Consider the following 26764-nt stretch of genomic DNA (forward strand, 5'->3'; position numbering starts at 1 on the left):
ATAAGCAGAGGTCGGGTTCAAATTCGCACGGTCAGTAAATTTGCGCTCTAACCACTTGAGTCATCTCGTCCTGTCAACGTGAACCGCTCAGTGAAGTTAAATGAGAGTGGAACGGAGCGTATTTCGATAGTCTTCCGTTTCCGTCTGTGACCAGTTCGTCCCACTTGAGTTACCCCTGTTCGATGGGGACCAATGTATTTCGGACGATGGAAAAATCCACGCCAAGGAAAATTCTTGTACTCGTAGTGGTCGCGTAAAAAATTTCGGTTTCCGAATTCATATTAAGGTGGATTACGTGGTTGATATAACGGAGGATGAGAAGCCGATGACGACATTCACGTCCAAATGACTATTTTACCTCTTAAATTTTACCGCGTAACCCTGTCCACTAATTTCAACGGAATCACGACCCCGAAGATAAACCGGCTTTACTGCTTCTGGTGCCGTCCATTTAGATGAGCAGATAAAGTAAAAATTTATCTGGAGAATGATCAAGTCGAAAACGGATGCAGTCTGTGGCGCGTGTTTTTTCGAGTGTCAATTGCAACTTTCTGATTCTACTGAAATATCTTGGCTCTCTATGGCGCCACCATCCATCACCTGAGGGACGATTAAAGTAGATTACGGAAAATATTGGCTGTGACCGATGTATTCTTTCGAGTTGGAATTCCGAAGATTTAAAAACGTTCAGCTGCAGCATTTTCCCGGTACCTAACTGCCGTGCCACCCAAAGGAATCACAAGGGCTGGGATACTGCCAGATTGCCCAAGCCTAGACAGGGGAAGTCGATAGGCGAAGTTCATCTTGGGCTAATGAAACCTGTCGAAATTGATGGATGGAACTGCTCTGCTTTGGCAAGCGTAATGCTGACGAAAGGCGCGCACAATGCGTGATAAGAGTCAAGTTGCCTACCCCAGAAAGAATGACAGTATTTAATTGAGGCTCTCCATTGGCCACGTTGTCCAACTGAGTCCACGACCTTGTGGTTGGTGCCTCCAAGTAACTCGATGTGATCGTTTTTGTTAGAAGTTCGTACTGTTCAGGAGCAGACGGTGATCTGCACACAACTGAGGTAGTCGCTGCCCATTATCGGTGTGCTGAGCGTTGACTCCAAATCTAACACCTAATTTTGCTTCTTCCAGACTTAGTTGTCCAAACTGGGCATTCATAGCACCCGTCAGAATTACTGTATCCGTCCTGCTTGCTGACTGAAGTAGTTGCGACAGGTTTTGGTAAAATCCGTCCTTTTCAGTCTTAGAGATGCAATCTGTCGGGACGATTGCTGATACGTGGAGCCAGACAACCGCACAGCAGAAAGATGACTGTTCACTGCGCCCAACACGCATTGCAGCATAGTTGGGCGTTACTGGATATTTTGGGAATTCGTCGCTGCCACCGATCAAAATTCCATTGTCAGTTTTGCCAACTAGCCACTGCATTTACAAATTCATCTGACCGAAATGCGAGAAAAAGGGTACCTGCTCAAACGAATCCGTGCACTACCGGTTGACCTTAATGTACTTTGGAACGAGCCAAGGACCAAGTTATCGGTTACCAGGCATCTAGTCTATGACGCCCGGTTTCTTAATCTTATTATATATGGAGGCCCCTTTTGTTTCCATTGAACCCTAATAACTACTGCTGCAGCATTGAAAATTGTGGCGAAAGTGCGCTTTATAGCGTTGTGTGGGCTCCCCGTGTCAGTGAGAAGGCTAGTCAGTGTTGTCAAAATATCCAATAAATATTTGTTACTTCCGCTCGCCTCAGTTTGAGTGTTCTGGAAGAGCCTTACCGTCTTACGACACCGTAAAATTTATGTATGTTGAACGGACGTACTTAAGCGCATTTCATACTGATCACTAGCTATCGCTGCACGCAGCAGAGTTCCCACCTGCGCATAAAATTACTACCCTTCGTGCTACCTCGTTGTTTAACCTGTGTGGCATCCAAGAGGATAACTGCCATGGCCAATACTTGACGATTCCAATCCTCTTCTGTCAATTGTAATAAACTCTTGTCTTTCAGGGCAAGCAGACCGCGTTTTTCCTAAAACCATTTGCTGCGAGGTTATCCTATTGGTATTAATGCAAACAATTTTTTAGGCCTTACTATAAAGGGGTGTTCTCTTATCCGGTCACTCGCTTAGGGACAGAACCATGTGGTTGGTGCACGCATGACACCAGAAGGTCAAAATTACGGGAGTTTGAAGTATGCTGAGTTAACTTTTCACTGAGACGAACGTTGATATTTTGATACTGCAGAAAGCGAAACCGATATAACCGTCATTTTTCAGACAGTAATGTCAATTATGCTTTCGGATTATTTGTTTTGTGTATGTTATTTGGAGCCCTTGTGGAATACTTCTGCTCGATACGCGTAACGATTTTGTTTTCATACAGCCCTTCCACTTACTGATACTTCTGCTGGGCGTGTCATGCTACCATCACGTTCTTCTGTGCATTCTTCCAACTACACTGATTCACAAAGTCACTTCGGTGCAGTTACCGTGCTTCCATAAATGTTGATAAGTGCAGCAGAATGTATACGCCGTTTGCTAGATTCGTGGATGGTGTGCGGCATTGTACAACCTTCATCGTGGCGCACAGTGATAATGGTTGAGGTGTACCCCACTATCTTGCAACATTTTTGGACGTGTTACCTTGCTCATCGTGTATTCACATGCACGTTATCTCCATTCATCTCTTGTTTTCCATGATTAGGCAAAACCACAATGGCAGACGCGCTTCTGGCGACGAACGGAATCGTGTCCCTTCGACAGGCCGGTAAGCTGCGCTACATGGACAACACGGAAGCTGAGCAAGAACGCGGGATCACCATGAAATCCAGTGTAGTCGGTTTGATCTTTGCTCCTACTCTGACCAACAAAACACCAACCAGGAAAACCTTTTTGGTTAATCTTGTCGATTCTCCCGGTCACGTAGACTTCGCTTCGGAAGTCTCCACAGCCGTACGCTTGTGTGACGCCGCCATAGTTGTTGTCGATGTAGTCGAGGGTGTTTGTCCTCAGGTAAACTGATCACCTGCCTGTTTCCAAATTGTGCTACTCTCTTTATAGACCCGTACTGTGCTTCGACAGGCGTGGAACGAACGACTCACCCTCATTCTGGCCTTAAACAAGATAGATCGGTTAGTGTTGGAGCTGAAGTTGACGCCCTTACAGGCTTATGAAACCCTATGCCGTGTGCTAGAGCAAGTCAATTCTGTACTAGCAGAGATGTTCACTGCGGACGTGGTCCGGCAACGGGATGACGTTTGGCGATTCACCGAAGTAGCACAGGTATGAGCCTTTGTTGTCCACCGGATTGGTTTGAGGGTTCGGCCTGTATATGCGTGTCTATATGCTGTGTTTGACATCCCTCTTTGTATCTCGTTCACGTTTCCTACTTCCTAGAACAAAATGGAATTAACATTTTCACGCGCATCCTTGTTCGAAAACCTGTGATGTTTTCATGGTGCTTTTCTGTAGTTTAAGCTTTCCTCTCTTAGGTACAGTATCCTATTTCTGTGGTCTCGGTTGTCTTAGTAAAGAACTCTGCCTCTCGGCATCCACCGCCTACGCTTGGGTAACCTGGCAGTATCCCAGCCCTCGTGCNATATATATATATATATATATATATAATGACATCGAGTTGCTCAGAATGTGAGACCGTGCGTATTGCGAGAAAAAAAATGAAATGTCTCCATAACCAAGAGTTTATACCTTCGAAGCGCTCAGTTTAAAAGAACAGATGAACCTTGATACTCCTTATTTGATAGTCAACGAAAGCCGAATAAAGATTCTGCCTTACTAATGGGCAATTGGCTGTTGCGCAATCGATGTTGCTGCGGTGTGGATGTCTGTCTGACCATGTTGGCTTGTCTTTTTTACCCTGTTCGAGAGAAAAGCTGCTCTTCTTACCTGTGAAACTGTCATTGCTTTTGAAGGTAAACAACAAAATATATAAATCGTCCGACTGTAACACCCTTCCGATGCCCAGCTGCCATGCTACCCGAAGAAAGCACGAGGGCTAGGATACTACCAGGTTGCCCAAGCCTAGACAGGGAAGTCGGGGGGCAGAGGTCGGGTCCGAACCACGGACCTTCCGGTTAGTAAGATAAATTCGTAAAATAGAAAGTTCGGGTATTCGCAGTTGCTGGCTCAAAACTAGGGTTTCTGGTAAACTGGGAGGGTCATCCATAGTTGAGTTGCTAGAAGTTTATAATCTAGGGTGGCCGTTGTTGTCCATCTAATCTTTTTGGTGGACTAAGATGACAGGAAATTCTCCTGGGTCATTCACAACGGAATCTTTTCTAATTCAAGTGGGTTTAGGTGGTTTTTCAGTAGCACAGATGCTTTTCCATTGTGGACTGGTGCCCTGAGCAGTCGGTACAGAGCAGTGCGTTTGTTCATTGACTGCTCTGAATTGTTTTACTTTAGTCAGTGCACGTAATGTGTTTCCTGGATCTCTTTTGAAAACCACATCTACCAAGTAACAGCCTGTCCTAAAATTCAGAGAAATAGGATGGGCAAAATTTGCGATGCACACGATTACAACGCTACCCAACGTTATTGGTTTCGAGACATCCAATGAAGTCAATCCTGCTACCATTTGCTAGTAAATTACGAGGTCAGTTATGTGAGTGCGCAATACACTTTTCACCTCACAAATCGGTGATTGACGTTTCAAAGACGAACCGTCAGAAAAATAACGTTTACTTATCTCCCGAGGTAGAGTAGTATGACAATACCCGGGGTCTGTAGTGTTAAAAAAGTACATTCGATACGTACTTCTGCAAAATCCAAATCCAAGCCCACCCGAATACGGTTCCAACAGATTTGCAACCAGCTGCCACATGTGGGCGGTAGACGAGTCAACAAAGGACAGCCTCCAGCAGTCCCAGGGCGAGCCGTATGTTGATAATTATCTAGGTTTCAGTGAACAAGTGGTCGTTAAATACGCTCTAGGAGCCTAGAACAGGAAAAACAAGATTCTAGTTGAAATTATACTCGAACACCCACGCCCGCTTCAGCACCGGAGCTAGCTACTTTTTCTAGATATCAGATCCAAGTCCCTATTATTATTTGGAAAACCATTCGAGTTGAAATTATACTCGAACACCCAACGCCCGCTTCAGCACCGGAGCTAGCTACGTTTTCTAGATATCGGATCCAAGTCCCTATTATTATTTGGAAAACGTGGCTTTTGCTCTCTCTCCGCGTAAAGTCACGTGTAACAGGAGACCAAACAGACACGGTGCACGATAAGAGATAGTCAAATAGTGATCAAAAATAGTGGTGCGTCATACGATTAAGTACATAGCAGTCTAGTTGAGACAATCAATTAACTCACATAACAGACTCGCTTCCCTATCAATCAAGGACCGTTATTCGTCGTTGCATGTTATCTATTAGGAATGGGCCGTAACGAGCCTTCAGTGAAGAGATCAAATAGGATACACGACCAAGCATCAGTTCAAATCGTTCCTCTGAAAAACAACCTGAATGTTGAGCGAATAGTTTAGTTTTGACGAATAGTTCATCTTTCCTTAGAAAACAGCAGACTTGGCCACCCTCCTGGATGTGCAGGTGTGGCGAGAAAACTAATCTGTACCAGGGTTTGAGGATTTGTGCTCCATACAAGCTCTTTTGTGAAATCGACATTTAGTGAACTGGCGTCTCTGTATCGTGCTATCTGTTTTGCGATCCTCGCTGTAGCGAATAGCTCTGGTGGGATTGTACGACCATATCCCTCAACAGTAAGCGCTAAGATTTCCGTTACTCGTGGATGCGATCATTCCATTGATACAACCGATTTCGATGGGCCTTTTCGAGATCTGGATAGTGTGGATGGTTAATGGTAACTATCCCGTATATGTGCCTCCAGCGAAGTATTTGGCCTTGTACACGTTTCTATCAGGAGTGCCAACAGAAGGAACGAACGCCGGTCCCAAGTCGGTCCCCTAAGGTTCATCGTGCCTGGAGGGCCAACTCGGAGCAGCGAGTATTCATCGTTTTACGAGGTTGTTTGGTTGGCTGCTCACTACGATAGGACTGTGAAAACAAGATTGAGCTTATAAAACATCTGCGGAAAACAGATGGCGGATATTGAACTCCAATCGCACGCGGATCGCTATTTCCGCAAGGAATTCATACCGGACTACTACCGCGGTATCGGCCTCCTATGTACAGCAGGCAAGACTGCTCAATCGACTAATCATAGCGTTGTGAATTAAAATGTTCCCGAAGCGCAACGTGGATCTCGAGACGGTCGAAATACGCTTGACTTGGTTCTGACGCGAGACAAATAAAACAGAAGCATCATAAACGGGATCAGTCACTCCGTGGATTGTTGATGAATTCACCAAAACCTTCGAATCAGTTAGCAAAGATGCAGATGCAAAGATGCTTCCACCCAGGCCTAATAGTCCAGCCGAAAACGCCGACTACCCTGACGGCGTTCGTCCTATTCAAGCTCTACTTAACCACCTGTGCAGTATCTCTCCTCTGTTGAAAACGTATGATACCAATTCAATATTGGTTGGATGGTTTGTATACAGTTCGAAGCGTTTCCTGACCAAAACACTGCTGCGCGAATCGATCGTCCGTATACTGCTATTACCCATGATTATACCTTGCTTTCGCGTTGTGAGGCGGCATTTCAGCGGCTTTTGGAGTGTTTAGTTTAACATCTTTTCGTGGCACTACAAAACACAGGACAGTTTCTCTCCTGTCCAGTTCCTTTCCCTTTGATTAAGGGCAGTATCGTGACATCCTTGTCGTCCTGTAGGATGTCCTCGGCTTCTGGTATTGAGCTGATTAGATAGAGAAATTCATATTGTGGTCCTCGTTCACCAAGTTTTGGACAGTTGGGTGGGTAACCCATCATTTTCAGAGGTCTCCCCGTTTTGATATGTCAAATTGCTCTCTGCAGTTCCTTCATCGTTGGAGGGTTGACTATATGCTCCTTCTCTGTACGTTAGCTTATTTGGTTCGGTTGTATATGAGGGAGAGAAATGGGTCGTTTATCTTCAGTTTTCGTGAGCTTGTGAAGCTTCAACAGTAGGTTTTGGGGCAACTAAGTTTTCAATGCATCAAGGCACTCTTTACAATGGTTATGTTAGGCATACGGCTCGATTTACTCCCTAGGTCTCATGTATCATTCGTTTTCAGCTCGCGCATGAGTTCAGTGAGGTTGCTGTTCGAAAGTTTTAGACAGAGAACCTTGATGGGTTCCACAGCACTCTTCCGCTCAGCCATGTATGAAGTCACATTGCCGTTTCCTTCAACTCAATACTTTCGAGCTGATTTCCTCACCCAGATTGTCTCCAGTACAACTACAGTCGATTGTCGTCCAGTGACTCCCACTGAGTCTCTTGGACAACATTTGCCGAGTTTCAGTTGTTTGGCATCCAGCCTATGATGTGGTCGCCTCTAGATGATGCGCACCTTCGCTTGTGCCAAAGGATGGTCCGTGTCGAATTCACTACCATGCACCGCTTTGCTAAGAAGAATATCCCTGAAGTCTCTTGAAGGGCAACGACCCAGTGGAATCTTGAATGACCTGTCCTCGCAATGGTACTTGCATGTCTGCAGCTGCCGACTATCATTTTCCAGATCAGAAACACACCATTCGCACTAGGAAATCGAAGACATTATTTTATTGACGGTTCCGTTTTGCTTGCGCAGTGTTGACATTGCCATTGTTTGAGCCTAGACATTATCATTCATCATCTGTGTCGGACCTATTCCGTGTTCACACCGGTTCATGTCGTGCTCCCCACCTCACGAACCTAGTCACTTGACTGCCTGATGTCGTGACCTTGACTGTCTGGTGTTTCTTAGCATCCTAGTCTGTATGTATGTATGTAGTCTGTATGTAACAAGCGACCGTTGATTCCCGTTCCGGCTCCAGCGTCTTCTTCCCCATATCCCTTGTGTGCGCAGATAGGTCTGTTTTATTGCCGCTGCTATTACGAGTGCAGAACATCTGACCACATATCGTTGGCTGTTAAATCTTGAGCATTAAGGTTTATCCGCTATTTTATTAGTGAACATTCAAAAAAAGTGGAAACACTTCGCTTCCACCCGCAATACGAACTACCACTGTCTTGACTTTCTGGATAAATCGAAATTTCCAAGAATTGAGCGATGTCCTTAGGAGAAATGCACTATACTTGTTTTTAGAGGGAGGGGTGAAGTCATTAAGATTGCCCTTTTGTCCCCGTTTTATGTACTACCTATGCGCAGAGACGTATGGAGCTACCAAGTACAGTCATAAACTGCACTTCCTATTGATTACTTCCTACTCACTTAGGTGTTTCCGTTAGCTGGCCACACATTTCGGTGGCTTTGCGTACAGTTGCCTCCCTTTAAAGGAACCGTCTGTGAGTTAGTCTCCTCCGGAATGGAATTTGCTATTCAAATGCATGTCCATGGTGCAACCAAAGCAGTCTGTCCTGACAAGTGGTTTCCATCCATCACAGTTGACTGTTCCATCGTAACCGTCGGCTTAGCGTACCCGATTCTTCACCTTTAATCGCAACTGGGTGACTGCTCCTATGGTTCCTAATTCACTTGTGACTTGCACCGCGATGTTATTTTTAAGCATATTGCTTCATGTAGCTTCCAGGAGACATGACATATTCAGCAAACCTGAATCTAACGAGTGCTCTAGTTGTCACTGATGGTCCTTCTCGCTAGACACAGAATACTTTCTGTGATCTTGTAACTTCCATGGGTTTAATCATGTATGACACACGGTTGGGCCCGACTTAACGGTTTCCGTTAAAGGTTTTTTATCCAGAGTGGACGAGTTCGCCAATCTGTTTAGGGACACGCAGTTAGTGCTGAGTTCTTCCCAACATTAACCATCACACTTCAGACATCCGTAACGATGTTTGCCTGTAGCCATCACGGTCATTTCTTAGTCATGACAGGAAGCATGTACCTATTAGCAAGGGACTTATTGGAATCTATTGAGGTCAACGGTTGCAAGTTTTTCCGTACGAATGTTCTTCATCAGTTCACCTAAAGGTGTGTGGTGAAGTATGCGTCAAAATATGTATAAGTTGATGGAACCACTCGATGATTATGTCAATCCATAGGTGAGCGTCTTTTATCTTCTGTATGATTGTCTCCAAAAAGAACAATCGGAACCGGGGACGCGGTAGCGGTAGAGTTATTTCTGTCATTAACCCACTGTGCACGTGGAACACTTGAGTCTCGAACACAACAGTCTACCTTATCAACCCAAATCGGTTGACTTGCTCTGTTCCAGACGGACACAACTTCAGAATCAGGAGGTTCTCAAAGTGTCACTTACCTACTAACCGATGACAGTGAACATACAGATGATTCCAATCTGTATTTCTCGCCCGATCGCGGAAATGTGGTGTTTGCTTCGGCCTCGGACACTTGGGGCTTCCGGCCTTCAGACTTTGTGGAAACTTGGTCAAAGCGTTTGGACGTCTCGGTCGAAAGACTTTTTGAAGTGATTTGGGGCGACTTCTACATCAGCCGCGGAGGTGGAGGTGATGGGGGCAAATGTTTTTTCAAACCTGGTGCGCACAAAAACAGGAAGAAACCGGTGTTCGTACAGTTAGTACTGGAACCACTGTGGCAAACATATCAGGTACGTCGATAGTGTTGACCGCTGTTTTGAGTGGAATCCTCAAGTTGATTTGTTTTTCTGATTTAACGCCACAGGTCATGTCGAACGCCACAATACCGCGCATTAACAGTTTTTTATGGTTTGATAATATGTGAACCAGCTAAGAATGGGTTATGGATTCAGTTGAGTATAGTCATAGAGCCGCATAACACTAAAAGTTCAGAGACCTTTGTTTGACCGAGACGCTTGTTTCATTCACTGGCGACCTTGTAAGTAGATTTCGAATTCCCCGTTTTGAGCCGTCTTCAATTATCCTTATCAGTCCTATAAGCTATCCGTTACCTGCCAATTAATCAAACTGCTACAGGTGGAACCATTTTTACTTGCAACGGTTTGTGGCTTTTGTTGTCGCTGATGATGATGGTGATACCGAGGTATTTGTGTCGAAAGTCAAACACTGTCCAGCTGACAGTCTACCAAACTATTCTGAGTCCCTAATCGGTTCCAACCACTTTCCAATCGATTGAAAAGTTAGAAGGCCATCCACGTTTTCATCCCGAGAAGTGGCACTTGCCAACCTGCATAGGCTCCGCGCGGTTCGCCACTAAGCTTCTGGGTTTTATTGAGAAAACTACACACCAGTAGCATGCTTTCAGCATGAACACCAGCCACTAACAATGTATTTTTCATCGTTCGTCGTGATATACTATTTTATGCTCTGTATTAGGGATTCAGATAGTAAGCTGTCTCTTCTCACGTTTCCCGCTTAAGTACAGTAGACAGCTTACTGCCACCTTTCCATCTCTTGGAGCCTCCCTCAAGGGTTTGACATAGATGGAGATCGAAAGAAAGTATCATTTCAGCTTGTTATATCCGTCCTTCGTTGGATATCAGAATTCTAAGTAATTACTGTCCTGGCAAGAGTCCGCTGAAAATGTTCTGGGTTCCAGTTCACTTCCACCAACTCGTATTCCGCGCCAATTCTTACCATGCTTGCAGGAAAACTATTAGCCGTCCTTTTAAGCAGTCTCACGTGTCTAATTTGTTTGCTTCAGAAACTAGTTATTGACGATTGTCCCAAAGATGTGTCTGCTATGGCCAGTAAGCTTGGCGTACAGTTGGATGCACGTGCTATCCGGAATACTGACTCTCGAGGTGTCCTCCGTGCTCTCCTAATGGCCTGGCTTCCGCTGGGGCACAACCTGCTCCAAACCGTTACCGAGGTTTGCCCCAGCCCACTGAATGCCGTATCAGCGGACCGGGCAGTACACATGCTGTACGGAGATGTTGCTCTACACGGTTCCGTACAACCTACCGGTTCAGTTTCCAAGACTAGCAAGACGGGAACTTGTCCTGTTCAAGTGTATCAGACTTCACGACTGACGTTGGATTCGACGTATGCCACATCCGGCGCCAGTCTCGGTAGGTTTCTTTGTTTCGTATGGCTTCATAGGACGTTCAACGTGAGTTTGTGTTATCTGAAGGTTACAAACATAGTGTTAAGTAATCTCAGCTCCTTCTGTTGTTAATTAAGTTTGACACTCTTTTGTCTCATTGCACTGCTTCGTAATAGATGCAAACCCACTCCAGAGCTGATCTATACACGAAGCTCTGTGTTCTCACGCTTGTGGTTGAGGTTTTTACACTAAAGTGGAAGAAGTTACGAAACACAACTGAAGGTAGGATATGAAGAAAACGTCAAACTTCGGTTAAACAGATGAATTCTGATTTTCTGTAACTGCTCAGAGGGACGACCTGGAAAGTTCGACATTCTAAATGACAGCTATCAAAACTCGCTCCAATATATACGGCAACTGCAGTCGGTGGAAGCAGTGAGTAAACGTCAGCCTGGCTAAAATCGGTAGTCACTGGTAAGACTGGTGCGAGTTTGGCAAGTCACGTTGCGCCGATTGATGGCTATCCGGTCTCACGACACTCAATGCATGCGTGGCTTTCCGTTCTTCCCTGTAAAGTAGTGTTATATGGGAACAAGATGATTTAATTTTTCTCCTTCATGTCGTCCAGCAAACTCAAACGGGATTTATGTGATTAAACTGAGTCGAAATGTGTGTCAGCACATCATCATTGTCAGCTGTAGTAACCACGTAGTTGTCGTACAGTGGTTTAAGCTGCCACAGTTTCGTTCATTGATGATTCGGGGAGGTGGGGTAGGTAATTGCGCATTTGAGGCGGGAGCTGATAAATTAGTGCATAAATACAGCACTGTATGTGAACTGTTAAGTGGGGGGATTGGGAAGGGAGCTATGCATTGAAGGCAATGGCTTGGATGCATTAGTGCAAGCACATCGGCATCTACGAACTGCGCATTAATAACGTGTTGGTATTGTGCTATTCTGAAACCGTCGAAAGTGAAAACTCTTATTCCAGCACCTAACACTATCGTGTCTTGTCAACCAGTCTGCGTGCGGACCCCGTCAGCGACTGTGAGCTTAGATTTCATTAACCAGCTTCCGCTCCGGATATTTGTTTCACGTATGTTTAATATAGCGTAACAAACATTGTCAAGCTCCTACCCTTCCCAGATGAACCAATCCTTGCAGTTTTCCTACAACTGACACGGTCGTATAATTCTACCACCTATGTAGAGAATAAATTCACTCATTTATCAATATCAAGACTAAGGCGCTGTAATTAGTAGTCATTTCCCATGTGACTAAGCCTAATATTTATGGATGGAAACATCTCCAGTTCTTTGAAACACCGATGCACGCATTGGGTTCCTTATACCTAGTTCTTTTATTTCCCTGAATGAAAATACCCACTTGTTGCCCAAAACTCTTCGACAGCCCATGATGGGTTTCGCCCTTCTCGGAACTCATCAAGCAGTTTCCATCTGCCCTATGTATTTCGCGTATTTTTATCACCATTACGCAGGTTTTGTGCCATACACAGGTTGCAATATAGTCGGAAGGGACGTTTCAGGGAAATCTGGGGAAGTGTCCTCTTTTGGGAAATTCGTGTCATTCCTTAGAAATCCCAGGTACGTCCACGACAGTCGGCGTGCTATAATGTTAACAGAAAGTCAGTAGAACGGACTATTAGCGACAACCATAGTGCATTAGGCGGTGTGTGGCAAATGCGTCATCAATCGTTGGAACGAAGAAATCAACCCATCTAATCAGTGCGTTTTGTGTGGCCACGCAAGTGTTATTTGTATAAGCTCACGCTCTTATGGACCACATTAGGCTGCTTGTCTATGCATCCGTGAAATATAGCCAGTTGTAGAGGAATTATCATACATTGAATTCAGCGATACCTTTCCTCACTCCAGGTTTCACCCGTCATATGCTAATATTTACCGTCGCACAAACACTGCTACAAAATGGGAGGCGAAGCACCTAAAGACTGACATTCCCTGAGGGCCTTATGTCATATGTGTTCGGAGGTATCAAATCCCCTACAGTGTGATACAAAGAGGGTCCACTTGCTCAAACCGTCATAGCTGCAACTACTTTATCAGTTAGGCTCTTCATGGTTTTGTGGCGGAAGGTTGTTTATTGATAGCGTTGACCGATTGGAGTGCTAAAACCATGCTACAACCCATCGAGAACCATAGTGTTGCTTGATTCCTCTTATTTGGTAAAGTGATTCGCGCCGGCCTCTCAGTTCCAAAACGACTTAATTTCGATCTAGCTTTACGACAATCGAGCGGTAGTTATTATGTGTACACAATCGAGTATCTTCAGGCGAATTACAAAATGTTACTTTCCTTTATAGCTATTCAGGCCAGCAATTCGTCCCCGGACTCACCTACAATCGTCTTCGTAGCAAAAGTCTTTTGGACTGATAAGCTCCATGTGACTGGACCTCGGTACCCGAAACCCAAGACTGCGTGAGTCAGAGTATACGTTTTTCTAATCTTCGCTCTTTTTTCTTGAAATGAAATTTACCTGCGTTCCTCGTTTCCACAAGGTTTTCTCGTGGTTACCTTCCATGAATATATAAATTTCATGGCTGTATTAAATATAAACGGTAGTAAATTATGACCATTAAGCTGTAACACCCTTTCGGTGCCTAGCCGCCATGCCAACCGAAGGAGGCACGAGGGCTAAGATATTTCTAGGTTGTCCAAGCTTAGACCGGAGCAGTCGAGTTGCTGAGGTTGGGTTTGAACGACAAACTTTCTGGTTATGCCTTCACCATTGGGCTACCTTGACCTTTTAAATGGATATACGTTATCCCGAGGTAAATCCCTTGTACATTTTATGCACAAGACTGTCGAAGTGTTCACGCAGAGTGTGACGTGATGTTTGATGTAATGTAGGTATTCGGTACAATTTCCTTACGCCACGTAGGTTGCTAAATCCCCAGTGTTGACGTGAATAGGTCGGTTGCAAGTGTGATTTGCGGGTCTGCTCGCTTCCCAACCTGATGCCTGTTCTTTTTTGTGTCTTGCTCTGATGCTGTGCCTGTAGGCAAATGTGCGACCTTTCGCAGTGATCTCATATGCTAGCAGAGTTTGCTCAGAGCTGTTTGCATCCACCCACTTAGCGTCCCAATGGACCGACTGGAGGATTTTGTGGGAACAATCACCTGGACCGACGGTGTTTTTTGTTTCGTCCTCGTTTGATCGCCTGCACTAATTAGCCGTTTTCTCAGCAAGCATGTCTTTTAGCTAGTACGGTGCAGTACTTTGATACTTCTCTATCCTTCAAAATGAGTACTGATTGATGGATCTGCTGCTTAGCTGCTAGAACGAGATAGCTTAGTGGTTAGGGCGCAAATTTACTAACCCGACGGTCCGTGGTTCGAATCCTACACCTTCTCCTTGACTTCCCGTGTCTAGGCTTGGACAACGTGGCAGTATCCCAGCCCTCGTGCTCCCTTCGGGTGGCATGGCAGGTAGGCACCAAAAGGGTACTACAGCTGAATTTTCTATCTGCCACTGGATTGATAACCGTTGTCCACTTTTTAATAGACCAGTTGATGTTGAATTTGCTTTGATCACAGGACCCAAGATACGCCTTCGTTAGAGTGTACCGCTGATGCAGAACCCATCGAGGACACTTTACAGTCGGACCCGCAACGCACTTATCACCATTCGTCCAGTGAAACCGCTAGACTTTCTGTTCTGCGTTCGCCTTCGTCAGAGTGCACCGCTGATGCGGAACCCATCGAGGACACTTTACAGTCGAACCCGCAACGCACTTATCACCATTCGTCCGGTGAAACCGCTAGACTTTCTGTTCTGCGTTCACCGCTGCTGGCTACTCATCCTTTGAATGAAGTTGAATTTGTTGCGCTTGCTCGAATATTCAGCGGATCCGTTTACCCAGGTCAGCGAGTCTTCGTGCTGGGGCCAAAATTCGACGGCAGTAAGGTAAGTTTGCTTCTGATTGTCTTTTTACTACGGGGCTACTTTTGTTATTTTCTGTCCTCGAATCGTGGTCTTGTGATTCTCAAAGTGGTTGGCTCTTTGATCTGTCTGAAGCTTATCCATATTGACTTTAAACTGTACGTCAGATGGTCCTAGGAAGAGGGTACTCTCCCCTGATAAAGGAATTACTCACGCTTCATCCACCAAATACGCCTTTTAGGACTACGTTTCGGTTACGTCCTCTACCACATGAAATATTGCCAGCTTGGATAGATTCAGTAGAATGAGAATACGTGATATCCGGAGCAAAATAACCAACGGGGACAAACAATTTCCATACCATAACGAACTAGGCATGAGTGAGTGTATGCAATATACTGAACAGAACAACTAACCGTATCAAATGGTTTCCAAACCGCAACGCACCACAAATATCGGCATCCGATGAATCAATTAATTAAGAGGACATCAGATCACAACGTAGCAGAGACCTAGAACGGACAGACAGATAACCCGAGTCACCGTGAACCAATCACATTAGAGAAGCGGGTTGTCCGTAGCTGAACTACGTTAACTCAAGCACAAGAGGAGGACGCACCCAACCAACAGTGCACTAACGAAACGTTTTCAAGTCATATGTCAAACTTGGCGAACAAGCCAACAAATGATACCTAAGATACTCTTCCGTCAAGCCTTTGTATCGAGGATTGTTCATTCCCGGCAGTCGCTTTGGTATTTTCTGTTTCCTGCCGTTTAGGAATGCATCATCTTCCAATCTTCCCTGGCTGCAGGCGTACCCTTCCCTTTCCTAAGGGAGTAGACTCGAACAGCAGATAAAATGCATCAGCCACACAATGACAGACGGTATTCTGATTGACAGGATCCCTGCGGTGTAACCCCTGGTCAGTCACCCTCGTCACGCAGTCGTTTCCGTTGCGAAATGTGTGGCGTATATCTGTTACAATAGTCCACGAGATATAGGGGGATAAACCACTTGATGGTTCAATGGAGTTCTTTTGAACACGTGCAATGTAATCCATCTAGTGTGTCGATATGAGTTGTCAATACCTCGTCGGATTCGATTCCTCGAAAGTAGAGAACGACTCCACTGCTATCACTTTATGGCTGATGGGTTTTGTCAAGTTTCTTTCAACTGTTTGCATCTGTGTAGTTCATTCTTACAAAACCAAACTTTCGAAGACTACAAAGTGAACCATTGTAGTTATTGCTAAAACGGTATCACGAACCCACTTTTTTGATCTTATTCTTTCCTTATTCATTTAGGTCCCCAGTTATCTGTTGGATGCCGATCCAGCCGACTTTCCGATTGGTCCAGTGCGTCTTTGCAGTGAATATGATGACCAAGACCCAATGGGCCATGGCAGTCGGTCTGAGGATGTACTAGGCACTAGCCCGTCTGCGTCCTCATGTGCCGCGTTCTCACGATCGGGATCAATTGGAGGCTCCAGTGGTGGTCTGCGTGGTGATACTGTTTGTCTACGACACGTCTACGTGGCAGTTATTGTTGGCGTATTGCAGCTTCTTGGGGGCCAACATGATTTAGTGGAAGTCGCTGGACCCATTCCCTCGGGCAACATTGTCGGGCTGACTGGACCTGATTTGATAGCATTCCTTCCCAAGTCTGGTCTCCTGGTTAGTCGATTGTCTTTGGTAGCTGGAGCGTCTACGGATGAGACTTCATCTGGAGCACGTGCCGCTCCCGTCCTGCCTTTAGCTGGGTTGGCTGTTTGGCAAGGGGCTCCCGTAATATCTGTTGCGGTTGAACCGGCTTCTGCATCGAATCCTGAAGATGTTTATCGGTTAGAGCGGGGATTGCGTTTACTGGACCGCGCTGATCCATGTGCGGAGGTGTGTCTGCTGACAATTTGGTAACGTAGTGTATATGTGTATATGGCGTTATTATGTATTCATTGTTATCCTTAAATATTCACATTTCGAGCTTCGTCATCATTGAGATGGCATAAATCTGACCTTGTAATCCGAAACCGTGGTCAGCTGGTGGTCGCTCCAGTTTCCTGTAGTTAACCAAATCTGTAAACGTTCTATGGTGTACAGAACTACTCATATACTTTGTATACCTCTTCTCTCCATAGGTCATCATATCTCCTACCGGTGAATACCTGATCAGAGCAGCCGGTGAGGTTCATCTACAGAAGTGCCTGGAAGATATGACTAAATATTTCGCTCCTGACGTGGAGTTGCAAATATCACCCTTTGTAGTCCCCTTTCGCGAGACAATCATTGATGCTTGCCCTGTCTGTTTCAATTCCCTGGCCTTAACTGCCACTGAGTCGTACGACAAAGCATATCACAAGCTAGAAGAAATATACCAAAAGCTAGAGCAACACGGGGGTGCGCTGTCCATACCCTCGACCACAGAATTACCGGTCAGTACCGAAGCGTGCTCAGAAGATGCCAGTCCACTCCCGTCTACTACTGTGTACTCCGAACCTGAGCATTCCGTTCGGACGCCCATCACTGTCAAATCACGTCCGTCCATCAACCCTGCTCGAAAACATAGCAAGCGAGATGTGTTCGATGTGGATGCCGATCTGCCCGACTGTCCCATTGGATATTTCCAACTTCCGCATAGCCGATCACAAACCCGTGTGCTGATTCGAGTAACCGCCCATGCATTGCCAGAAAGACTCATCCAGTGGACAGAACAACGTGGGTCACGGAAGATTCCGCAGTTGATCCGGGCCTTTAAAACAAAAGTACGTCGTATTAGCACTCGTCGCATTCTGAGTGTCTCAGCTGTAAATCACTAAGAAAACTTTACATACTTGTTTTCTGACTGCTCGGTGCTTGTGGTTCGACATCGAGTGTTACCCAAACAATGGTAGGTTCTGTCAAAGGTGTTTGGTGACTATCGTGTCATGCTCTTGCTTGAGCAACAATAAACCTGGTTAACTGGGAATGCAGAGCTCAGCTCTGCCGTCAGAGCAGCTAACCAAACAAACACATACGCCAGCTCATCCTCGCCGGATTCGCTTTCCAAATCGCTATCCAAGACTGAAATCTCATTCATACGACTGAACTAGTTCACATTAGTGGGGTTCATTCTATTGTGTGATCGAACTCACAGTAGTTTGACATTCGATAGCAAATCGTTAATTGGGGGAAATGCTTATCCCTAGGCTTTTCTTTTCGTTCGCGCTGCATGTATCTGGGCTTGTCACTTCAAGGTCCATCATACCGCGTTCCACTTTCTATCCAGCTACTCATCTAACGTTTCTCTCATTGTCAATAAAAATACTATCACCTTAACCGGTGGCGTAGTTAGACTTCGAGCGTACGCACCTACGAAAGTGACCAACGTGTTTTTCGGCGACTGACAATCATCATTCAAGGTGATGGCAAGTGGATAGCGAAGTTTGACTACGTTTGTGGGTTGCTACTCCGTTGCTCGAGCTTGGAAATCACTGTATACAATTCTCATCATCATCCAGATGAACAGCGCAGATTAAGTAATGCGGTCGTGATCGAAGTCTTCATTGTCCCGGTTCACCTTCAACTCCAAGGCTACGCCCATCTAGAGCTGGGTGACGAAGCCTCACCTCAGTTTACTGCAGGATGGACACCACATCTGATTAATTTGTGCGGTACAACGCGATTGTGATAAATTTTCCCCGTAATTGGATTTTCACTGCGTAAACAAACGAGAATTTTCCCCCACTCGGTGTGCATGTGTGCTGTATGCTTAAGATTGTTTGTATTGGGAGCTTAAGTGCGTTTTTGGTTCGGTGCGAGATGGCTCAAGTAGTTAGAGCGCGAATTTACTGACCGCAAGGTCCGTGGTTCGAACCCGCCCTCTGCCTCTCGACTTCCCCTGCCTAGGCGTATTTATAGTTTTTATTGTTCCTACAGGAGTCTTCGGTTGTGGGGTCTCCCAGGCACTTGAAAGCATGCTTTTTTGTTTTCCTTGCATTTCAAAATCGCCGCCGATCTGTGCGTATTTTGAACGCGTATCGTTACTTATTTGACGGCAATTACTGTTATCCCGAATTCGACGCATTCATACTTCAAGGTGAAGCAACCTTAGCTTGGGCAATCGGATGAAACGTTAATACGACCTACACTCAGCCGTTGGACTAACTAGAACGGGCACGATGGATAAGAGGATGGGGTATTTGGGCAACACAACGCAGCAACAATCACTCCTCACCGTCAAGGATCATCTTCAGTTTCGTCTTGTTAGGAAGTTGAACCAGTCAGCTTATGGTCCCAATGCCCACCTGACTGAGACCTCCTGAGGTACATTAGCGCAGTGAGTACACGAATATCCCAACTTCTATGACTTCAAAACGGTTCTGAATTAGGAATAGGGAAGCGTCAGTTGAATTGTTACATCACACTTAGACAATGATCTATATGAGGCTGTAAATAGAACAGCCATAACAAAAACTACATTGCCCTTCAACGAGGCAGCATCGTTGAACGGCCCTACTGTTCGATCCTACCCATTTTCCACTTTCTATGTTGCTGAGTGAGAGTGAAATTTCTGCAAATCATAGGTCTCATTCCGGACTGAATTTTTAGCGCTTGCTGAGCGAAACCGCATCTTATTCTATCCACTAGGTATGGAACTACGGTGTTCATATTATTCTGTCTCAAGGTATATTTATTTTGCAACTTTCAAGTTGATCTACAGGGATAGCTTTTCAACTTACTCGTTTTGCTCCTGCCTGTATTTAGGACGGTTTTGTTCCATTTTCCTGAATGGATACGTGGAGTGTGAATGCGCGCTATGCTGAGGAAGTTTGGTGATTCCTTGAATTGTCTCTTTTTCTTTACCCTTTGATTAGCTACATGATTCATCTATGTGTGCGTTTGCTTGAGCGATGGACCAGCAGGTTACGGTGACATTCCGTAGACCCAGGTATCCGTCTAATGTGTACGAGATGAATCATATGTTTGTTGCGATCTCCTCTGTATGCGATAATTTATCATGCTTTTCTTTTGAAAAAAAGAACCTGTGCGGAAATGGTATCCAAAGAAAAACGGTGAAGTAATGGAATACCATTTTACGCGCTTTTTTTAAAGAATCGCGCTACCTCGGTCTTCTAAATTTGTGCAGCAAAATGGGGTTTCTTATTTTCATCTCTCGGGACAAGAATTCCTTTTTGGTCGTAAAACTGGCCCTGAAAAGCTGTCCTGCGCGTACGCACAGTTGTTATCATGCATAATACCCCACGTCTTTCATCTCTGTACTTACTTCCTTTCGTCTGTTTCGTAATCTTTCCCTGTACATCTTTGAGCATTTGCACAGCATGTAGCTTCACTTCGTATATGAATCCCGGTATCCATATTACAGTAATAATCCAATGAATAAGGGCCCTTCTGTAGAAACGCTCTAAATCTTTTGACCCCAGTGTCCGTCGATTGAGTCTGTACGGTGTTTGTCAGAAGCAAGAATAGCGACAATCCGAAGGGTATCTGGGCTTGCTTGCTTCAATGCTGGTGACGTTTCTGTTGGAGATTCACCTTGTGGGCTGGCGACTCTTGAATTACGCATCTCTGCACATTATCCCCCTCCCGAAGAGATACTCAACAATCATCCATAATTGCAATCTCGATTAGCTACGTTCTCGAAGAGAGGAGAGGCCAAATGCCCACCGAGGGTGTCTTGTCAGGTTACTTTATTATGCTAACCACTTTGCGCTGCTAATAGACAATCATACTGTTCAGGCCGTTGAAAATCGGTTGCCGATAGTAATTTTTATGGGTGTGCTATCCTGTGTTGCTTATCCAAGTTTGAACGTACAGTTAAAGTTTTTTTTCCGTTGGAATATACGTTCAACCCGAAGCGTTGGTTTGGGAGCGTGAACGCCAGCTAGATTTGCCATCTGGGAAACCTAACAACTGCAGTCCTGTCGTTCCTTTCATTTTTAGTCGTCTACGTACCATACCCAACTGACTCAGTTCAAAGCGGAATTTGCCGAGGTTTGTGCCGCTGTGGCTCGTGATCAGTCTGCTTCCGTTCTGGAGGGAGGTGATCAGAGCCGAATTGACTGGGAGCACATGTCAGAGTCTTTCCTCGCATTGGGACCGAACCAAGCAGGACCCAATATGCTGTTCACTCGTCTCCAAACTAACTGTTTCCCTGTCTTCACTGCCTGGGGACAAGAGGTGCGAAACGTTATTGACGCTACTGACGACGGGGATGAACGACAAATGGTTGCACGTACGCGTGAAATCTCACTACCTCTCATCAGCTATGGCAAAGCGTTACTACGTGGATTCCAGTTGGCCTCCGAGCGAGGTCCGTTATGTGCCGAACCCATGCGAGGCGTACTATTTATACTGGAAGAAATTTGTGCTGAAGACTGCTATTTTCTAGAAGTTCCTAAGCTGCCGAAGGATCCTTCACCTTCCGAACTACCCAACAATCATTGTCCCAATGAACAAGTTCCCGAACCGGTTACTTCCGTTAATTCCGAAGATTGTGCTAAAGAGCAGTCAACGAAAAACCGGAAAGCCAGGAGGCGCTTTGCTTCTGTTTCTTGGCTTGACGAAGGGGATGATGCCGATGAATATGCCGATCTGTTTAGTGATGATGATGAGGGAGATTGGGATTGGCAATCAAACGAAAGTCAAGAGGCAGTCAGTGAAGAGGAATCCAGCTCAGGAAGTGAGGCTGATGAAGCTTCACAAGGCAAAGTAAGTATTGGAGGGATTTTCTTCCCACTCGGTCTTCATTGTGCTCACGTTATCCGCAGTCTGATCTTGCTAAGTTTTCAAAAGCCTTGGAGCACTACTATAAGCTGATTAGCGTTCATGTTCAGTAACCTTGTCTTCTAGTTCCTTTCATATTTCGTTTAGTGCCGTTCTTTAAGCCGGTTATGGCTTAGCTTTTGCTCTTCGTCGATCCAGTCTAATAAGGTCGAACTGATACAGGGTTCCAAGTTTTAGTGCCTTTAATCACTTTAGTCACGATTTCTTAGTCCAGAACAGCAGAACAGAGAATAAACTGACAAGGTTGTAACTTCGATACGGTCCCGAGAATGCTTTGGTTTTGCTTCTCAGCTTCGCCTGATGCATAATCTGAGACAGTCAAGCTGACTTACAAGGAAAAATTGGTTCCTTTGTGTCGGAAAACCTTCTAGGTGGGCGTCTGTACAATCTCGAATACTGTTGACTCATGCGTTTCAATCAACCGTACATAATTTTCTTATGCGGTAGATATGACGCTGAATCATCTGAGGAGTAATTTCTTGTTGAAGTGGCAAACCCAATTGGAAAACTGTCGAGTCGAAGCTTTTCTGCTCCCCTCCAATCATCGTCCTTGGGGTGGTCGGTTTGTTGTCAGACATAAGTGCTTTGTATCAATTTCCCACCGCATAGTTTTGCTATACTTTTTGAGATCATCTTGTGTGTTCCGTCTGCCTCCACTATCTGTTGGTTGTTTGGCGGGTATGCGTTGATACAAATGCTAAAGCCGTGATATTCTTTGATGATGACGGCAACAGTGATGTTTAGCAATTCGGATGCACAGAACTTTTATATTCACTGGATCTTTCAAGGTCCCCGTCCTGTGTGTTACTGCTCGTTCACATTCGTTTTCGCTAACATTCGTGATCACATTGCTTGCGTTCGTACAGTCCTCCCGTTGTCCCTGTGCATTTATTCTGGCTAGTCTACACTAGTGGATATGCACTTAACTTGAATTTCTGCCAGCATTGTGTATCTTTATCTGTGTCGAGATTTGACCACCACGTGTAGGATCATGAAATGTCATTTTTCTATTAGGTGTAGCCACTCATTTATGGGCCTACCTCAACGTGTACAGGGCAACCAAGCAGATGTGGGAATGACCACTTACCATCAAACCAAATAACTATACGTTTAACACCAAAGATACCAGTTAGAAAGCACCTGTCTAACTGATGCCTCGGTGGTCCGATCCGCATCAACTTTCACTTGTCTTTGGTTGCATAACTGAGAATGCGCCAATGTCTGTCTGTACCAACTATTCCCCTGAGACATCAGTTATCGAGGATCGGGAACATCTTAGGTTTTTTGTCCGCAGATATCATGCCTCCCAACCATATCATGATATAATCCGTGTGTTGTCAAGTATATGCGATCCCGCAGACCCTGTACCATGCTAATATGGTGCGATTTCCCGGACACGGCCATGGCTTATGATATCAGCGTCCTGAGACATTTGAACAAGAGCCCCAACGCTTTTTTTAGCTATTCAGGCTGGATTGCGACCTGTTGTGGTCGGATAAACCCCTTAGTTTCTTACCATGTTATTCCAGGACTACTAATTATAACCCCATTTTGTATATTTCCTACGGACAGCCGGATGCCGTCCGTGAACTCATCAAGGAATTAAAAGATATACCCTACTGGAAACGTAGGAACGATCCCGATTGGTTGCAGGATGTGACGCCTGGTCTCCTCACCTCTGCAATGAATCGAGCTTGTCTGGCCGCATTCCAAGCATGTCCTGGTCAACGCTTGATGTTAGCAATGTACGATGTTGAACTTCAGGCAAGTTTCAGCTCCCTCTCAAAATGACCGTGCTAGTTACTTCTTTCCGGTTTTGTATCACTCGCTGTTAGGATTTTCTACCACCTGCTGCAGTACATGATTGTCGTAGGTTTGTCCTCAGTTGAAACCACTATCCATGAGTGAATGTTGATAAGCTCTTCTCTGATATTGTGCAATCATCATTACCACAACGTTTTCCGATTACACAGGTACCTGAATTAGAACGTAAAGGTTTCTATCTGCATTATAGCAGATCCTTGTGAACACTTTGTACTTATAAACAGCGGCCAGCTGCATCCCCCAGTTTGTACTTTGTCTTTGAGTGATATAGTGGTACCACATACTATATATATATATATATATATATATATAGTCTTAGCACTTAATAAAGAAATCGTCCATCTGTGATATCTTCCGAACGAAAAAAATGTGGGAGGGTTGAGGTACTACCAAATTGCCCAAACAGACTAGAGCAACCAAAAAGCTGAGGTCGGGTTCTAACCAAGGACCTCCAGGTCAGTAACTCTCGCACTGACAAATTAGCTAACTTGTTTCTGAAAACGCTGTCTTGTGATAGAATCTCTTGTCTCTAACTGGATGAACCTTATGTGGAATGTGCTGGGCATTGTGCCAGTCAATTTCAGAATCGGTCGCTCGGACTAGACTTAACAGAAAGTGGAAGTATACTTGATGTTGATCAAATGCCAGTCTTTCTATTCGTGCAGCAGACCAACTTTAACCTGATCAACCGCCAACTAACGCAATCGATCTACCAAGATCCTCACACATTATCAGTGGAAGTATGATGCCCGGTCTTTAGGTCTGAAACAATATTTGCACATATTATCAAGACCTGAACTGCAGTCATTTTCAAGGCAACCATGACAGGTCGAGCCAACGCCGTGGAAATGGCTGCCCAGGATCTTATCCGTTCGTCCATCCAGTTCTTGTGCAGTTCCGTGATTTATGGAGCCCACCAGGCAGGAGTGGTCCGAGGGTTTTCATCATGATCGAGGAGTCCCACACTGATGCCACCTTGATCTACAAATGAGTATTCAGCTTCACATAAATCATGTCAGTTGCCCAAGAAATAAAATAGTTTGAAGGTTTGAAAATCCCCCCCCCCCCAATAACTTCCAAAGAAGATATCGGAGGATCTGACAGTCTAGTTATCGGAAAGTAAAGGTAGTCTCAAAGTCTGATGGATATTCAAGACGTATGTGCACATGGTAGTTCGTTGGGGATCGTTTGTTCGATGTCAGCTGTTCAATCAGCCTGAAACGAGATAGTGGAAAAGTTACATATTACTTAAGAGTATGGTATCTCAAGGTAATGAATATACTTTGTCAGATCGAGAGTATCGACTAATCCCGACCGTTCGATCAGTTGGAGCGTCGTGTGAACTTGTTAATGCTCTACTAGAACCCGAAAACTAGTTGTATGAACGAGAAAACGGGGAGCGCTAACAATGTCTGCTTGTTGAGTAAAATCATTACAACAGATATATATGCAAACAAGGGACTTATCGTACAGGTACAGGTTGATAAATCCTGTTGTGAGTCCGGATGCAGGTTTCGTGTCTTCCCTGTTGTAGCAGCCACACGTATTCCTGAATATCCGTGCGTGAAGCACCGTAAGTCCTGAGCAGCTCTGCTCCGAGTTGGGCGACGCGCGAAGCTCTGTTGAGTTGTGTTGTGTTGCTGTGCTGTGCTGTGCTGTCATCCTATATGTAGGAACGTTTGCGTGTGTGGGTGTCAGCACATGACTTGTTGCTACCTCACCGGACGGTAGACAGTCGGTGTCAGATGAGTCACTCTTGTGTGTCGTGATTTGTACGTGTAGGGAAATAAAGCCAGTCTTGGGATCGAGGGCTTGACTGTGAGCTGTGTAGTCAAGTTAGTCACGATTCTGTGGCGTGATTTATGAGTGTAAGAAAAAAAGACAGATCTCGTGATCTAGCGAGTGTCGGTGACCTGTACAGTCATGTATGTTGCGAAAGGGTAGCTACAAACTCTCTACAACCTTATTGGAGTGTCTAAGTTGTTTGAGCTTTATTTGGTAGTCAATCAAGAGTATTCCTATCGAAAGTGCCGAGTCTCTCTTCTGTAAGTTCTCCAGTTTTCCATCCATCAGGCACGAAAGGAGTCTCACTATGAGTCTTGTTTATTTTCATGCAGGTATGCCCCACAGTCACGTGAACTACTCATTGTTCCTTCGTAAGCCTCGTAGAAGTAACCGACCCCATACTTTTACTTTTTTTCTTCAGGCCAGACCAGATGTTCTAGGACGCATGTTTGCTGTTCTCCGGAAACGTCATGGACTGGTTGTTAGTGAAGATTTTCGTGAAGGTGAAAACCTGTTTGTCATCAATGCTCGCCTCCCGGTGATAGAGAGCTTTGGCTTGGCTGCCGAACTCCGATCGAAAACTAGTGGTATAGTCAGTCTTCCTCAATTGCGTCCTGGAGGATGGGAGCTCTTGGACGTCGACGCCGTTCAGCGGGACGGTGACGCCTTGGCTAAGACCGAAAAGTCCCATAAGTCGATTGATTCGGATCGCGGAGGTAAAAAGGCCCCCATCAACCGTCGGGGTGAAGTCCACTCCGGTAAAGTGAAGAAAAATGTCCCTGCTCCCTCGGGTGCCGACAGTGATGAGGAACCCTTGGACGAGCTCACAGCTCAGTTCGCTCGAGTACGTAACTACATCCGTGAGGTGAGGCTACGCAAAGGCCTGCCTACGAACGAGCAACTGGTAATGTTTGCGGACAAACAAAGGACATTGAAGAAAAACAAATGATTTCTCTTGGACTCCTTTTATTGTACAGTAAATGCTGTCCTGTACAGTGTATACGATCTACAGGATGGGTTTGGATCCCATCGCAACAGCCTTTGATCCACACCCCTCCCCTCTATATTGATTTGTATTTCCTGATTTATTTTCCGGAAGCACCACTTTGTTACTGGTTATCTGGACTCGTTGCTACTGAGCTGTCTTTAATTCATCGGAGTGGAAGTCAAAAGAACTGGGTTATGACTGAGTAGAGACGTTCATTCGCACTAGTTCTGCTTACAGTCGTCAGTGCGCATATCAATACATCAGCAGGGGGAATAATGGTGCTTACAAGCTCATCGCTGGGATCGGTTACCCTCCTGTTGTCAGGCGAGCGCCAACCAACCTTCAGTGAGCCATTATTCATGAAGCTGAAGGATTTCCTCCTTGTTATCATTTATTTGAATGATCTAGACAGGTGTTCCAGCTCTGACAGATAATCATATCGCCTTGAGCAAGTACTCG

The 26764-nt window shown here is 45.3% G+C and overlaps 1 protein-coding gene across 1 annotated transcript; it reads left to right on the forward strand.

Moving 5' to 3' along the window:
- Positions 1-2731: 2731 nt before the first annotated feature.
- Positions 2732-26450, forward strand: T265_09876 (hypothetical protein; the record flags this gene model as incomplete). Its single annotated transcript, XM_009176083.1, has 11 exons — positions 2732-3028; positions 3077-3298; positions 9279-9632; positions 10667-11033; positions 13350-13464; positions 14583-14952; positions 16234-16818; positions 17064-17687; positions 20866-21633; positions 23281-23460; positions 25739-26450. 11 exons carry the CDS (start codon positions 2732-2734, stop codon positions 26264-26266), a joined length of 4410 nt encoding a protein of 1469 aa, XP_009174347.1.
- Positions 26451-26764: the final 314 nt, after the last annotated feature.

Source organism: Opisthorchis viverrini (assembly GCF_000715545.1).
Source record: "Opisthorchis viverrini unplaced genomic scaffold opera_v5_316, whole genome shotgun sequence".
NCBI classification, from domain to species: Eukaryota; Metazoa; Platyhelminthes; class Trematoda; order Opisthorchiida; family Opisthorchiidae; genus Opisthorchis; species Opisthorchis viverrini.